Raw genomic sequence first — 17356 nt, 5'->3', positions numbered from 1 at the left:
CTACAATCATCTCTTGACTGGAAAGGATTAAAAATAGCACAGAACAGGTTCTAAGCAATAATACTCTCCAAATGGAGAATTTAAAAGATTCTCTCATAACTAAGTGGTATTTGTCCAGGGAATTCAAAGTTTTTGTGACATGTAAACATCAATCAATGTAATTCACCATATTCATGGGCTACAGATACCCCCCATATAATCATTGTAATAAATTAGTACAGAAAAAAACAACAAAATCCAACAACCATTCATGATCAAAATACTCAGAAAACTAAGAATAGAAGGAAACTTACTCAACCAGATGGAAGGCAGCTATGGGAAAGCTCTACAGCTAACATCATACCTAATAACACAGACTAGATGCTTTCTTTCCTCCTAAGATCAGGAACACAGCAAGGATTTCTGCTCTCACCATTTCTATTCAACTTTGAACTGGAAGTCCTAATCAGTGATATCAAGAAAGAAAAAAGAAATACAAATTGGAAAGGAAAAGTGAAATTGTCTTTAATCACAGATGACAGTATATGTAGAAGATTCTAGGGAATTTATCCAGACTTCAAGTTATATTACAAGGCTGAAGTAATCAAAACAGTATGATACTGTCACAAAAACAGACACATAGATCAATGGAACAGAATAGAAAACCCAGAAATGAACCCACAGTTATATGGCCAATTAATCTTTGACAAAGCAGGAAAGAATATCCAATGGGAAAAAGGATGTCTCTTCAACAAATGGTGTTGGGAAAATTGGACAACAACATACTCAATAATGAAACTGGACCACTTTCTTACAGCATACACAAAAATAAACCCAAAATGGATTAAAGACCTTAATGGGAGACCTGAAACCATAAAAATCCTAGAAGAGAGCACAGGCAATAACTTCTTTGACATTGGCTGTATCAACTTCTTTCTAGATATGTCTCTTGAGGCAAGGGAAGCACTAGAAAAAATAAACTACTAGGACTTCATCAAAATAAAAAGCTTCTGCACAGCAAAGGAAACAATCAACAAAAGGCAAACTATGGAATGGGAGAAGATAATTGCAAGTGACATACCTGATAACAGGTTAGTATCCAAAATACATAAAGAACTTATACAATTCAACACCCCCAAAAGGGAGAGATGTTCCATCATGGATAGGAAGAATCAATATTGTTAAGATGTCAGTTATTCCCAATTTGATGTACAGATTCAATACAAACTCAGTCAAAATCCCAGTAAGTTATTTTGTGGATATCAACAAACTAATTCTAAAATTTACGTGAAAAGGCAAAAGACTCAGAATAGCTAACATTGCCACTATTCAACTTTAAGACTACTATCAATCCACAGTAATGAAGACAATTTGGTATCAGCAAGAGAACAGGAAAATAGATCAATAGAATAGAAAAAAGAGCCTAGAAATAGAACCCCATAAATATATTCAACTCATCTTTGACAAAGGTCAAAGGAGATTCAGTGGAGAAAGGAGTCTTTTCAACAAATGAAGCTGGAAACACTAGACATCTACATGCAAAAAAAAAAAAAAAAATTAGAAATAAATCTTACACCTCTAACAAAATAAACTCAAAACGGATCACTGACCTAAATGTAAACAGCAAAATTCCTAGAAGAAAAACAGGGGCGCCTGGGTGGCTTAGTTGGTTGAGTGTCCGACTTTGGCTCAGGTCATGATCTTGAGGTTCGAGAGTTCAAGCCCTGCATCGGGCTCTGTGCTGATAGCTCGGAGCCTGGAGCCTGCTTCAGATGCCGTGTCTCCCTCTCTCTTTGTCCCTCCCCTACTCGTGCTCTGTCTCTTTCTCAAAAATAAACATTAAAAAAAATTTTTTTAAAGCCCCAGGAGACTATGAAAGTGCTTTCAAATTTAGTAATGACTTTTTTTTTTTTTTTAAGAAGTCTCTGCACCCAATGTGGGGCTTGAAATCATGACCACAATATCAAGAATCACATGCTGTACTGAATGAGCTAGCCAGGTGCTTGTGGCAATGACTTTTTAGATACAACCAAAAAGCATGATCCATGAAAGAAAAACCTGTCGGGTTGGACTTTATTAAAATTAAAAACTTCTTTGTGAAAGACACTGTTTCTCTACCACCAGATAATGAATGTCAAGCCTTTGTGTTTTCTTACAAGAAACATTATGTGTTTGTATTACACCTCTATTTAAACAAATGGTTATATATATAGTACATTGTTCTGCACTTAATAATGTATCTTTGTAGATCATTCTATATTAAACAAAAAAAATTTTTTAAGTAGGCTTCACACCCAGCCCAATGTGGTGCTTGAACTCACAACCACAGATCAAGACCTGAGCTGAGACTGAGTAGGATGCTTAACTGAAGGAGCCACCCAGGCGCCCCCATTCCATACCTGTACATAGCATTCTCATTCCCAAATTTATATCTGCATAGTATTCCTTTGTACATATTGAACACTATTTAATCAAATCTTACCAATGAGCTTAAGAGTTTCCAATATTTTGCTATTACATGTAATACTGCAAACATTAAGCTTCACTTTCCCTATTTGCTAGCACATCAGTAGAATCAATTCTTAAAACTGGGATTGATGGGTTATAGGAAATGTGAATGATAAATCAATTACAGTACTGTGAAATTGCTTCCCATAAAGGCTGTACTAATTTATGCTCCTACCAGCAGTGTGAGAGAACATGTTACCCTATACTCTTCACAACAGTGTTTTATCAAACTTCTTAATATTCACCAATCTTATAGAGTGGAAAGTGGTATTCAGTGTACTTTCAAATTACACGTTTTATGAATGAGGTACAGTACCTTTTTATCTGTGTAAGAACCATTAATATTTCTTTTTCTGTAACTGTTTATTCATAACTTTCTTTTTAATGTTTATTATTTTGAGACAGAGACAGAGCGTGAGAGGGGGAGAGGCAAATAGAGGGAGACACAGAATCCAAAGCAGGCTCCGGGCTCTGAGCTGTCAGCACAGAGCCAGACGTGGGGCTCGAACTCACGGACCATGGACCACGAGATGATGACCTGAGCTGAAGTTGGATGCTTAACCAACTGAGCCACCCAGGCACCCCTTATTCACAAGGTTTGCCCATTTTCTAAAAATTTGGTTGTTGGTTGGATTTTTTTCCCTTGTTTCACTATACAATATTCCTTTCTTCCCTTTAATGCCTTGAAACTTTTAGTGTATTTTATTTGATATCAATATTGTTTTGCTCATTGTACATCTTTGGCCATTTCTTATTTTCAATCTTTCTTAGATTTAAGAATTCTGAATATATTTTCAGTTCCAAAACAACTTTTTCTATGTTGCAACTGTATCCTCTTGAGAGTTTTCATTCCCTTTTCTATCACGGCTTTCTCTCATCTTTTCCATTAGCTCTGTTTCCACAGGAGGAATCTGTTTGATTATTCAGTGATTCCCTCTTTCAAGTTGCTGAATTCATTTTAATAGGCTGAACTTTTAATAGCCATAGGGTATTGCAATCTCTTGGATAGTGGAGAACTGGCAGTCAGTATAAGATATGCATATTTTAAATCTGATGTGCAAGCAATGAAGGAGCTGGCAAAGTGGAATTGCTCTGCTGAGGTTATAAAGGAACAAGCGGGGAATATATGGCAGACCTCACTTGCCTGCAAAGACATGAGCAATTCATCCCACAAGTGCAACCCTCCTAGCAGCTGCTGATCAGGCAGCTTCCCAGAGGACTGTGTATAGCTTGCAGGCAAGTATGGCCTTTTTCCACATGCAGAAATATCCAAACGTACAGACCACCCAACAGCATCCACCTCCCAGATAACTGAGAGATCCTTGGTCTTCACCAAAGACACTGATGGACTTTTGACACCACACAAAGTGAAGTTGTATGTCACAGGATTTTTACCTTTCGTTTTCCTCAATAATGCACAGTTACATGATTCATAACCAGGACATACAAATACTCTATTGCTTTTAAATCCTCTACTACTCGCCTGGTTATGACTGAATATAATTATCTTCAGGCTTGTTCTTATTTTAATTAATTAGTAATTTTTAAGCTCCAACTCTTAGTTATGTGTCCTAAGACAAAAAGTTCAGAAACCTTCCTCACTCTAAATTCCTTAACACTTTGTTCAGAAAGTTTTAAGGTAAGTTCCTTCTACGCTTACTTCTCAACATTTAGATAAATAAACATTTTTATTACAAGTCTGGAAACATAGCAAAACAAACTCTTGCAATTCAGTATTTACTGAATATAACTGTGCTAGACACCAAGCGAGATTCTGAAGACAAAAATAGGAAAAAGGACCCTGCTCTCAAGGAGCTCAGAGTTTAGCAAAAGAAAAGGACAATCTATAAAGAAATACAATATAATGTGATAAGGACAATAATATAGTATGTACAGGGTCCAAAGGTTAACTAACAGAAAGGAACTGTAGTAACAAGGAGCTACAAAGGAATTCGTGGTCAGCTAGATTTTAAAGAGTAAATAGGAATTTGCCCAGTGGTCAAAGAAATTATAGACAGAAGGTAAGGACATAACATTCTTTCAACGATGTTCCTAGTTTGAGACAGATACTGTGGGATAGATACTTTGAAATACTTGTCCTAGAGATACAATGATGAATTAAGAAAAAGTTTTTGACTTACAGAGTCCGGGGAGGGGGACAAATAAGTAAATGAGTCATTAAAGTACAGTGTGATAAATACTACAAAAGGGATAAGGAGAGAGTATTAGAGGCTTATGGGCCAAGTGGAAATAAGACGTAAACTTAGATGTGAATAATGAACTGAAATTAGCCAGGTGTAATATGTGTCAGGAGTGGAGTAGAAGACCATGTCAGGGATCACAGAGTTCCAGGCACAGAGAGGTGTGTACAGATGGACGGAGACAGACAGAGACAGAAAGTGAAAGAGAGAACGTAGTGCAAAGTGGCAGAAGAAGAGGTATCTGAGATAAGGCTCTGGATAAAAGCAAGAACTCTAACATGAAGGATTTTTTATTTGATTTATTTTTTTAAGATTTTATTTTTAAGTAATCTCTACACCCAACATGGGGCTCAAACTCACAACCCTGAGATCAACAGTCACATGCTCTACCAACTGAGCCAGCCAGGCGCCCCACAGATCTTTCAAATCAGAGTTTAGACTTTATCTTGAGGGCAATAAGGAACTACTAAACTAATTTTTTTAACATGGAAAGACTGTTGAGGTTTGTGTTTGAGAGCTATACTACAGTAATGAAACAGAAAGAAAGAAATCTGGAAGTAAGTACAACAGTCACAGTAATCCAGGAAACGATTTATCGTAGTCTGAACTAAGATATTAGCAACAAAGATAGAGAAAACGGTTGGGGAGGACTGAGAGACTGAGGACGCAGAACCAACAAGCCTTATAAATGATTTGACTAGAAGCAGAGAGAAAGAAAAGGAATCAAATATGAGACCTCAATCTCTGGTTTAGGCAAAGGGTGGATGGTACTACTATTCAGTAAGATAAGGAAAAGGGGAAAGCAGGTTTTGAGAGGTGAAATAATTACTTTAATTCTGGAGTTTGAGCCTGAGATGCTTTAAGTTACTCAGTGAAGGCATCCAATAAGCAACTGGCTATACAAAATCTCAAGACAAATTTGGGTCAGAGATATAGATTTGACAATAGTCCATATACAAAGTAAATGATAACTACAGCAATGATGAATAGATGAAATTGCCTGTGGAGAATTTACAAAATGAGAAAAAAACCCTAAGACAAAACCCCATGGAAAACTAACATTTAAAAAATTTGTTAATGTTTTTATTTATTTTTAAGAGAGAAACAGAGCACAAGCAGGGGAGGGGCAGAGAGAGAGGGAGACACAGAATCCGAAGCAGGCTCCAGGCTCTGAGCTGTCAGCACACAGCCTGACGCAGGGCTCGAACCCATGAACCACGAGATCATGACTTGAGCCAAAGTTGGACACTTAACTGACTGAGCCACCCAAGTTGCCCCTGGAACATTAACATTTAGGAGACAGAGAGAGAGCCAGCAGAGTAGACTGAAAGAGAGCAGACAAAAAGGAAGATGAAAATATTAATATGAGGAAAAGGAGCAAGCACTTAATGAATGCTTACTATGTGCTAGGTGTTGTACTAAGTGATTTATGTGCACTACCTCATTTAATCCTTAGACACTCTCTAAGCAACTTATTGCTACCTGCTTCATTATAGATGTGGATACTTTGGTTTAGGGAGATCAACTTGCTCAGGTTTACACACTTGGTTGGGTGTAAGAAGTACAACCAAGATCAGATCACACTGAGTCCTCTAGAGCCCTTGTTCTTAACTGCTACACTATACTGCTTTCTTATGAAAGTCTTAAAAAGTGTGGTATCACAGACACATAAAAACGAGTGATTCAAAAAGAAAGACACCATCCCAGGAGCAATGAGTTCATCCAGCACCGAGATCTTGGTTTCTAATAACATTCTCCATTAAAAGGAATCAGGAATCTTTGGGAAAATGGCTGATCTGAGAAGTAGGCAAGAAATAATGTAAAATGAGCCTGGAACATCTTGGAGTGCTAAAGAAATAAGCGCTCAAAACAAAAACAAACACAAAACCACACCCACAACAAGGGACATATGCCAAAGGAACACAGAAAACCAACTGTGGCCACAGCTGTATCAACTCAAGCAGAAAATTAAGTAAGTATTGGACTATAACCCAGAGTATAAACGAAATATCAGGTACAAACTAAATAATATAAATCAAGCATTAAATAAATAAGTGAAGAAACAAGAGAGAAGAGACAAATCTAGGGTGGAAAAGAATTCCAAATAAATTATGTAGATACTCCCCCTCCCAGAAGTAGAGCAACCTCTCCACTTCTCAAATATGGGTTCCACATAATGACTTCTTTCCAAAGACTACAGTATGGAAAGGGGGAGAGGTTAAAAAGTCACTTTATAGTACAGAAGCAGGACAAACATTACCTCAGCCAAGTGATCAAAGTTCACATCGACAATGATAAGTCATGTTGATAGTATGGACCTTTGATATGCTGTGATGAGAATGGCACTTTATCTCTGTGGTTCTTCTCAAAAACTCATAACTCCAATCTAATCATGAGAAACACATCAGAAAAATCCCAATGGAGGGACATTCTACAAAATACCTGAACACTCCTCAAAACTGTCATTAAAAACACAGAAAGTCTGAGATACTGTCATAGCCAAAAGGAGGCTAAGGATGATGGTCATGAAATGTAATGTGGTATCCTGGATGCTCTCCTGGAACAGAAAGAGAACATTAGCTAAAAATTAAGGAAATCTGAAGAAGTTGGACTTCTGTTAATTAACATACGTTGATTTTGGCTCATTAATTGAAAAAACTGTACTAAACCAATGTATGATGTTAGCAGTAGGAGAAACTGACTAAGGGGTTTATGAGAACTCTCTTGAACTCTCTCTATAATTTCTCTGCATATCTAAAACTATTCTAAAAGTAAAATATTATTTAAAAAACAAGAGGGGAAATTAACTGCATGAAAAGCTGATAAACAACAAAGAAAAAAAACAAAGACCAAGAGCAGTTTCAGTGGATTATTGGAGTCAAAGCCAGATTACATTGGGCAGAGGAGTAAATTAAAGCTGAGAATGGGATTATAAGTGTATAGCTTCTTCCAGAAGTTTGACAATGAGGGGAAGAACAAATCAGAGCTGGAAACAGACATCAAGTTAAAGAAAGTGGTTGGTGGCTTTTTTTTTTTTTTTAAATAAAGGTATAATTCACATACCAAAAATTTACCTTTTAAAGTACAATTCAGTGGTTTCCAGTATGTTCACAAAGTTGTATAACCATCACCACCATTATCTATTTCCAGAACATATTTCTTACTTCAAAAAGAAATGATACAATCAAACAGGCCCTGAATATATGAAATATTTTGATGAATAGGAAGACTTCACATTGTTAAGGTGTCAATAAAACTAAAGCGATTTACAGATTCAATGCAATCTCGATCAAAATTCTAACAGCCTTTTTTTTTTTTTTTACAGAAATGGAAAAGCTGATCCTCAAATTCATGTGGAATTACAAGGAATCCTAAATAGCAGAATAATCTTAAAAAATAATAATGTTAAAGGGCTCACACTTCTCAACTTTGAAACTTATTACAAAACTACAATAATTTAAAACATAATGGTACTGGGGGTGCCTGGGTGGCTCAGTCAGTTAAGTGTCCGACTCTTGGTTTTGGCTCAGGTCATGATCTCACCATTCTGTGAGTTTGAGCCCCACACTGGGCTCTGTGCTGACAGCACAGAGCTTGCTCGGGATTCCGTCTCCCTCTCTCTCTGCCACTCCCGCCTGCTTTCTCTCTCTCAAAAATAAATTAATTAATTTAAAAAACCCCATTATGGTACTGACATATGGACAGACATATATACTAAGGGGAAATAATAAAAAGCCCAGAAATAAACCTTCACATATATGGCCAACTTATTTTTGACAAGGGTGCTAAGACCTTGACCTCTATTATAAACAGTAACGGAAAAACTGGTTATCCATATGCCAATTTGATCCTTACCTTATATAAAAATTAACTCAAAATGGATCAAAGACCTAAACTAAAGAACCAAGACTATACAATTCTCAGAAGGAAGCATTGAGGAAAATCTTCATGACACTGGATTTGGCAACCATGTGATGGATGTGACAAGAAAAGCACAGACAACAAAAGAAAAAAACAGATGAACTAGACTTCGCTAAATAAAGAACTTTTGCACATCCAAAGAGATGATCAAGAAAGAGAAAAGACAACCTACTGAACAGAAGAAAATATCTGCAAATCATTTATCTCGTAAGGGATCAATATCCAGCATACATAAAGAATCCCTAAAACACAACTCCAAAAACTGGAGTAGACCTTTCAAAGAAGATATATAAATGGCCAGTAAGCACATAAAAAGATGCTCAACACGACTAGTTACTAAAGAAATGCAAATCAAAATTACAGTGAGATATCACTTCATATCTACCAGGATGGCTATAATAAAACAAAAAACAAATAAATGTTGACAAGGATGTGGAGAAACTGGAACCTTTGTGCACTGTTGGTAGGGATGTAAAATGGTACAGCTACTGTGGAAATCAGAATGGTAATTCCTCCAAAAAATTAAAAATAGAATTACCATATGACACAGAAATTCCACTTCTAGGTATATACCCAAAAGAATTAAAAGAAGGGTCCCAAAGAGATATTTGTACTCCCTTATTCATAAAAGCATTATCCACAACAGCTAAAACACTGAAGCAACCCAGGTGTCCAGTGATGGATGAATGATAAGCAAAAGTGGTATACATACACAATAGAATAGTATTCAGCCTTAAAAAGGAAGGAAATTTTGACATATACTACAATATAGATGAACCTTGAGGACATTATGTTAACTGAAATAAGCCAGTCACAAAATGACAATTACTATTAGGATTCCACTTACATGTGGTACCTAGAGTAGTCAAAATCATAGAGACAGGAAGAACAGTGGTTGCCAGAGACAACAGGGAAAAGGAGAGTGGGGGGTTATTGTTTAAAGAGTATAGAATTTGAATTTCACAAGGTGAAAAGAGTTATGGATATGGATGGTGGTGATGGCCACACAACATGAATGTACTTAATACCACTGAGCTGTACACGTAAAAATGGTTAAAGTTGTAAATTTTATGTTCTGTGTATTTTACTACAATGAAAAAATTGGGGGAAAATGAAAAGCATTAAGGCTTCTGGTGTCTCTTTCACTGTTTCATACACATAATTAAATTCTCACAGACATTCTCATTATTAAACTAGATTTTTTTAATACTGAAATACAGACTTCTCTACTCTTCTCTCCAGAGCATATAGCCTACCTTGGACATAAACCCTTTGAGGAAGCTGATGTTTCTCTCATAGCTATGTGTATATAATGACATCTATTTTGTTCCTACCTTTATAATGAAAAATTTCAAACAGATACAAAGGAAGAGAGAAAGGAATAATGAAACCCCTTACAGCTATCCACCCAGCTTAAAATACTTAATCAACTCATAGACAGTTTATCTATAATTTCACTCACTTTACTCTTCTTCCCCCAGTGGATTATTGTGAAGCAATCCCAAACATCGTATCATTTCAACCATAAATATTTCAGTATATTATCTTTACATACTAAAAGATACTGATGAAAGATACATACTGAAAGATACAGACAGTGTCCTGCATAAATTCCTGTACTGGTGGGTCAGATTTCTGATATAAGCATTCCTCCAGTAAACCATATATTAGATACAGAAATGTTATGTATATTCATTCATTCTACTGTACTTCCTTACAAGTTAAACTACTAGGATGTAGGACTATCCAACAAGAAAATCAAGAAAAAAGTAGCTTGAACAGTTACTTTCAACAGCAGGAGGATCATTTATCAAGGGTGGTCTTAGAGACCTCTTAGGAAAGAGATGGAGAAAAGTAACACAAATATCACACACACTCAACCTCACTCTCTCCCCACCTCTCAGAACTGAGTTTCATATGATATAAGTTATTTGGTATATTATAACACAACCCAGTGATATTATATAACAATCATTATACGTAAAGTAATACTCATAGCTGCATATTTTATAAAACAAATGCAATCAAACTGGCTCAATGCAGAAAATTTCTATTCAACTGTCCTTACCTTTTGTTGGACTGAGATTCTGATCTATAAATCCTCTTAGTTCTGCATTTGTGGAAGGCAAACCAACCTGAATAAAATAGTTTTAAAAATTAAAAATAGAATCTTAAGTATTATGTGATCATTTAATAAGTTATTTTATACCTTCCACTGAAGATTCCATGTAAAATAATAAACACAGCCACATAAAAATGAATTAATTATATCAACAATAGGAGTAGAAATTAAAAGAAAATGTTGCTTGCAATGGGAAAAGCAGGAATTGTACAGATTAAGATAAAAATCAATGAAATAATGTTACTTGTGAGCAGAACTGAGACCTACAGATTTTACTGATGGTTTTTTTTGAAAGCAAGTTGTGGCAGCCATGAAGCTGCCAACAGATTTACCAAAATTCCATTTTCATGTTGCCCTTAATTTTTACTGTTCACAATCACTGCCTATTATGCGTTTTTCAACATTGTGATACGTAATGGATCAGATAAAGACCATTAATACTATACCACAGAGGTGAGATCTACTGGTCTCAAATACAACTGCTTGGGCTCATATTCTGGTTCAGTAAGACACATGGTCATGTTCAAATCACACAAGCTCTCTATACCTCAGTCTTCTGAACTGGTGCTAGAAGTGTTTATCATCAGTTTAGGTTATTAGAAAGATTAAGATAATTCATATAAAGCATCTAGCCCAGTGTAAGGCACAAAGTGCTCAATTCATGTTAACCTTCATTACTTTAATATGATACCTGGGGGCTATCTATAACAAGTGTAACTATAAATTCACCTTGAGGCAATTTATTTCATTTAATGTGATGGCCACTGGACTTCTTGGAATCATAGAGCTAAATACAGTAGTATCATCAAACAGAGTTTAAAAAATTTATTATAGAGCCAGGAATGAAAAGACTCTACATTTTTGAAAACTTGACATAAAGCAAGATTCTAATAAGTTGTTCTACTATTACTATTATGCTATTGTTTTAATCCTTGTAGATTTGTAATCTACCAAATGCTAACTTGGTACCTCAAACATCCTTTCAAAGTACTACCACACTGAAAAGATCTTAAAGCACACAAAGGTTTATAACTTTATGTCTGTGCACTTGTGTTGTTTTTAAACTACACACTGTATTAGCATTATATATTCTTCATGAGAACTCATTTGATACTTCACAATTTCATAATGTAAGAGCTAATTATTTCATTATTTAATAATTCAAATGCACTACTAATAGCTGTTTCTTTTTGTCAAGAGATATGTTACCAGAAATATTTCTACATATCATTCACATCATGGAAAAGTAATTCTGATGCAAACCTATTTCTCTCATTGAATACCAAATTTTTATGACAGCAGCTGAGCAGAAGACATCTAAAATGCAGCTTCTTAATCCTATGTATATAATGGTGCAGATACTTAATTCTATCTAGCTTCTTATAAGTATGCTATTAGAAGTAAACCCTTTGCAACAAAATTTGCAACAAATTACCACTACATGGATCTCCAGAGTTGTTCACAAATATTAATGGCGAGCTTTACTTGTAAATGCCAAGAGTTTACTGTGGCATCACTAACATGCCGCCCTTTTATAACAAAATTTTTTGCTATAAAAAGAGAAAGACAAAACTTTCATTGGTGTTCTACTGTAAAAAGAAAGCAAAGAAGGCGAAGACAGACTTTAATATTCCAAGGTTAATACAATGTGATCATTTAATACATGTGTTACAATTATTTCAAAAGCATTAGTTTATACCTTTTTGTTACTAAACAAAGATAACGGCAAAAACCTCAACTGAAACCACATATTCACAGTGGAGAGAGTTCACAGTTACTGAGTTACTGTTATGCTTAAACACCTGCTCTTAATGGCCAACTTCTGCAGAGTGAAGCAGTGAATCAATTTGGAAACTTTTAAACAGAAGTACATTTGCATCTTAATAACCAACAAATTACACACTAAAAAGACAAAGGTCAGTTGTGGGTCAAACTATATGCTGATTTGGGTCCAGTAGATGGAGAAGTGTTTGTATCTAGACTTTAAATAAACACTAAAATTAATTTAATTAAAATTTCAAAAATGCAATAATTTCTGCTTTCATAAACACTTTACAGTTTAAAGACAAAGAAAAGGATTATTTGAGAATAGAAAAAGTTGGCTAGGAAAGGCATTTAAAGACAGCCTTTTTCCTTATTCTACTTAAAAAGGATATAATAATAATGGTTCACAGAGCAAAAGAAAAAGGTGAACTCATTTTATGTAAAATTTTTTACCTAACAAGGTCCTGAGAAAAGGCTTCTACTGGGTTATTCAAACACTGTGCTGCACACTGTAAACAGTCACTAAATGTCTGTAGAATAAAAAATATCCAAGCCTAGTTTTTAAGAATAAAACCATATTTCCCACTAACAGCATTATAATTTCATTGACATTAACATATTTAGATTGACAACTGAAAGACAAGATTCAGAATGAGATGATTTGTATTCCAAGTTCAGCTCTGACATTTACAAGCAAGGTGATCTTGGAACAATCACTGCAAAATGGAGCTGACAAAACACGTGCACAACAAACTCAGAGAGCTCCTTAGATCAAATTAAATAATTATGTGAATATGATTATTAATGAAAGCAATGTTCAAGTGTGGATTGTTATTCAAATGGTAATGGTAATGGCTTTTAACTTTTCAACACTGACAGTCAATTCATAGGAGATGCAAGGGACCAATGAATGAATGAACATACAACATACCAGTTTGACTTAGTTAGTAATGAGGGAAATGAATAAATTACATACCATTTTTTGCTGATTATACTGACAAAGATTAAAAAGAAAATAACGGGGGGGGGGGGTGCCTGAGTGGCCCAGTCAGTTGAGCTACTCAGGTCATGATCTCACAGTTCATGAGTTGGAGCCTAGAGCTCACTGCTGACAGCACAGAGCCTGCTTCAGATCCTCTGTCCCCTTCTCTCTGCTCCCTCCCCTGCTCTCATGCATTCACTTTTTCTTTCTCTCAAAAATAAACATTAAAAAAAAAAAAAAAAGAAAGGGGAATGGCACTCTCATATACCACTGATGAATATATAAATTGGTGCAACCTTTCTGAAATGCAATTTAGCAATATGAAACAAAAGCCCCCAAAAGCACACACCCTTTCGGCCAGTAATTTCATTAAGACTTTGCCTTATGAGAATAATCCAATGAGTAAGAAAAAAAAAAAAAGAAAGAAAAAAGAAAGAAAGAAAGAAAGAAAGTTTAAAAAAAAAATGGAAATAACTTGGGGTGCCTCAGTGGTTCAGTCAGTTAAGCATCCGACTTCAGCTTAGGTCACGATCTCACAGTTTGTGAGTTTGAGCGCCACATCAGGCTCTCTTCTTTCAGTGCAGAGCCCGCTTCAGTTTGTCTGTCCCCCTGTCTCTTCCCCTCCTCCACTGCCCCTCACTCTCCCTCTAGAAATATAAATAAACTTAAAAAATATAAAAATAGAGGGGCACCTGGGTGGCTCAGTCGGTTAAGCGTCTGACTTCGGCTCAGGTCATGATCTCAAGGCTTGTGAGTTTGAGCCCTGAGTCAGGCTCTGTGCTGACAGCTCAGAGCCTGGAGCCTCTTCAGATTCTGTGTCTTTCTCTCTCTCTGCCCCTCCCCGCTCACTTTCTCTCAAAAATAAATAAACATTAAAAAAATTTTTAAAAATATATAAAAATAGAAATAACTTAATGGCCAATATTAAGAAAGTATAATGCCTATTTAGTAGATAACATAAAACAGTCATTTAAAATGGTTGCAGAGATATTAAGATAAGAAAAGACATTCATCACAGAGATTAAGCTAAACAGTAGGTTACAAAACAGCATGACATTTTTATTAGAAATATATACATATATTTTTTACATACACACACACTTGTATATATACCAGATGTCTTCCTAGGCAAAATTCTGCTGCTAATCTCTATGCCATTTCCTTATCTGTATTTTCTAATTTTTCTATAATGAGTATCATGGCTTACATTTTTAAAAATGTTTTTTATTTATTTTTGAGAGAGAGACAGAGGGTGAGTCGGGGAGGTGCACAGAGAGACACAGAGAGAGAGAGAGAGAGAGAGAGAGAGAGAGAGAGAGAGGCATTGAATCTGAAGCAGATTCTAGGCTGTGAGCCATCAACACATAGCTCAATGCGGGGCTCAACCCCACAAAGCATGAGATCATGACCTGTGCCAAAGTCGGACGCTTAACCAACTGAGCCACCCAGGCACCCCAAGGCTTACATATTTTTTAAAAGATTATTTGACAAGGCTCAAAATACACATCAAATTACCTTCCAAATTCTTGATTGTATATTGAGGGAGCTTAAGTTAGAACACACCTGCATTTGTGGTCATGAAGTGTATCAGTGGCTACTAGATACCATTTGACAACAATTTTATCTCAGAAACAATGAATATATTGCCAGCTTTACAGAACTTACTTTTTGCAAAATGACCCATCCCACAATCCATGTAGTTTCAGTATGGCTGTTAATCCTTGAGCTTCAATTGTGCTATTTCAACAAAAGTGGACCCATGACCCAGACCTGGCCCACTTCTTTCTCCACTTGTCTAACTGAACATGTGGGCCAAGCAGGGTCAACCAAAGCTCCTCCAGGGAATCTGAAATATACACGCTAAAAAAGAAAAGTTCCCTCTCTTCTTCTGATATAAGAATTATAAGGCCAATATAGGGTATTCTGCTACCATATAGAGCCAAGAGATGGAAAAACGGAGACTAGATCCCTGACACCATCATGTGATCCCCTGAATCCAGATATGTTTGAAGCCACACTACTCCAAACTTTTCAGTTATGTGAATCAACAAATTCCATTTTTTGCCTTAAGCTATTTTGAATAGGGTCGCTATCATTTGTAATCATGAGGCCTACTATGGCATGGATAAGGCAAAAACAACTCTTCACAAAAAACCTGCTCTCGTAAGAGAAATGTAACATGAGAAACAGAAAATAAGGATGTAAATATTTGAGTATGTGTTTACTAATGCCTCTCTAAGACCTGTGTGTGTGTCTGAACTACTGAGTTAAGTGCCAAATGAGTCTCCTGCTTCTACTATGCCCCTCTTCAATCTATTGACTCAGCAGTCAGGACAAACTTTCTAAGATGGTAAGTCAGGTCATGCAATTATCCACCAAATCTCTAATGGCTCCTTACTGACATTTCAAATACACACCCAACGCCCCAGTCCTTGAGGGTCCACATGATCCAGCCCCTGTTTCCCTTCTGACTTCATCCCCTACCACTATCCCTTGCTTAGTCTGTTCCACTTATAAAACTGGTCACCTTGCTGTTTCTTAAACAACCACACCTTTTCCTGCCTCTACCTGGAATGATCTTTTCCCATATATTCATATGATTGGCTTCTTCTTGGATTGAGACTCAAGAGCATTGTCTGAATGTCATGCCCTTAAAGAGAACTCTCTGAACACCTGAGTTGAAAGAGCTCTCCCTTGCTACCATCACCCTCTTTCTTCTTACCCTATTTTATTTTTCTTCGTGACATTTATCATTACCTGACAGTATATATGTATTCACTGTCTTCTCTCACTAGACTATAAGCCCAAAGAAGGCAGGAGCCTAGAACAGGATCAGGTACATATATTTGGTGGGTGGGGGAAGAAGGAGAATGAATTGTTTGTGGCACTGTGAACTAGTATAATCCTTTCACTAAGTATCTTGACAAAACATATTAAAAGCCACAAAAATGTTCGTATCTATTGCAGAATAGGTAGTAAACTTGATTGGTTATTTTCAGACAGTCTATTCCAATTCTTTTCCACATACATTAGCCTAATCTGAGGTTTGACTTCTCCATGTCCCTAACTCAAAGGTATCAAAAGACCATCAGCTCATCACTTATCCCTCTCCCCGTACGATGCCATAGCAGAAAGAGAAATATATTGCTCACTGTTTGATTTCTTCCAAATATACAAACAAAATAATGGGAGTATAATCATCACTGGTTCAAATGTTTTATGCTACTTTAGGGAAACAACTTTTAATATAGTGAATTGTACATATGACTAAGAAGATGATATTTGATTCAAGGCACATTTTAAGCCAAAATATGCTTGCTATTTGAATGTTAACCATCTTGTGGTTCAGGATAACTTTTACCTCCCCTTTTTCCTAAAGGAGAAAAAAAAAATCAGGATAATATCCTATAAGAAAATTCCCTATACACAGACTAAAACTTTGTTTCTTCTTTCCCCCCAACAGCACTTTAACAAATATGTAAGTCTTAGATTAAAGCCTACTACTCCTGATAATTTATCCTAATGAAATTAATTAAATTATAATGAAACAAAATCTATATCTGCTTACAGCTACTTACAGCATGTCAAAAGCAAAGTTAATAATAGGAAAATAGAGATAAATAATTAAGGTGGTTGTTTTTTTTTTTTTTTTTTTAATGTTATTCTTTAGATGTATAACAGGCAGTATTTGGAACTGCCTGGCTTACAAAAGACCTTTCCACACAATAGAATGCTGGCTCTTCCTGGTCGCAATTAACTAAACCATTAGTAGACATCACACTTGAGCAGTGTCAGAGGTCCACCCCAAGGAGTTTGGAATTGGAGCTCACGTGGGCAGACAGGATCTGCCAAGCTGCCTCCTTCCTTTCCTTCACACCT

At 36.0% G+C, this 17356-nt stretch overlaps 1 protein-coding gene and 1 non-coding gene across 7 annotated transcripts in view; both read right to left on the bottom strand.

The window, feature by feature from the left end:
• Positions 1-17356, bottom strand: part of TFDP2 (transcription factor Dp-2) — a 188498-nt gene that overhangs the window by 112677 nt on the left and 58465 nt on the right. For 4 of the 6 annotated variants that reach the window (XM_042998662.1, XM_007086342.3, XM_042998659.1 and 1 more), the window contains exon 3: positions 10678-10744. In XM_042998662.1, coding sequence (XP_042854596.1) covers positions 10678-10744 — 67 coding nt within the window. Of the gene's footprint in view, positions 1-10677; positions 10745-12948; positions 13026-15142; positions 15215-17356 lie in introns of all 6 variants that reach the window. The other 2 variants (XM_042998661.1, XM_042998660.1) reach the window with 2 other exon arrangements.
• Positions 5024-5096, bottom strand: TRNAN-GUU. Its single transcript has one exon. It is a non-coding gene; the product is annotated as a tRNA-Asn (tRNA).

This window comes from Panthera tigris, chromosome C2, assembly GCF_018350195.1.
Source record: "Panthera tigris isolate Pti1 chromosome C2, P.tigris_Pti1_mat1.1, whole genome shotgun sequence".
NCBI classification, from domain to species: domain Eukaryota; kingdom Metazoa; phylum Chordata; class Mammalia; order Carnivora; family Felidae; genus Panthera; species Panthera tigris.
Note: the sequence above shows the minus strand (reverse complement) of the source record. Positions and strands in the feature narration are given on the sequence as shown.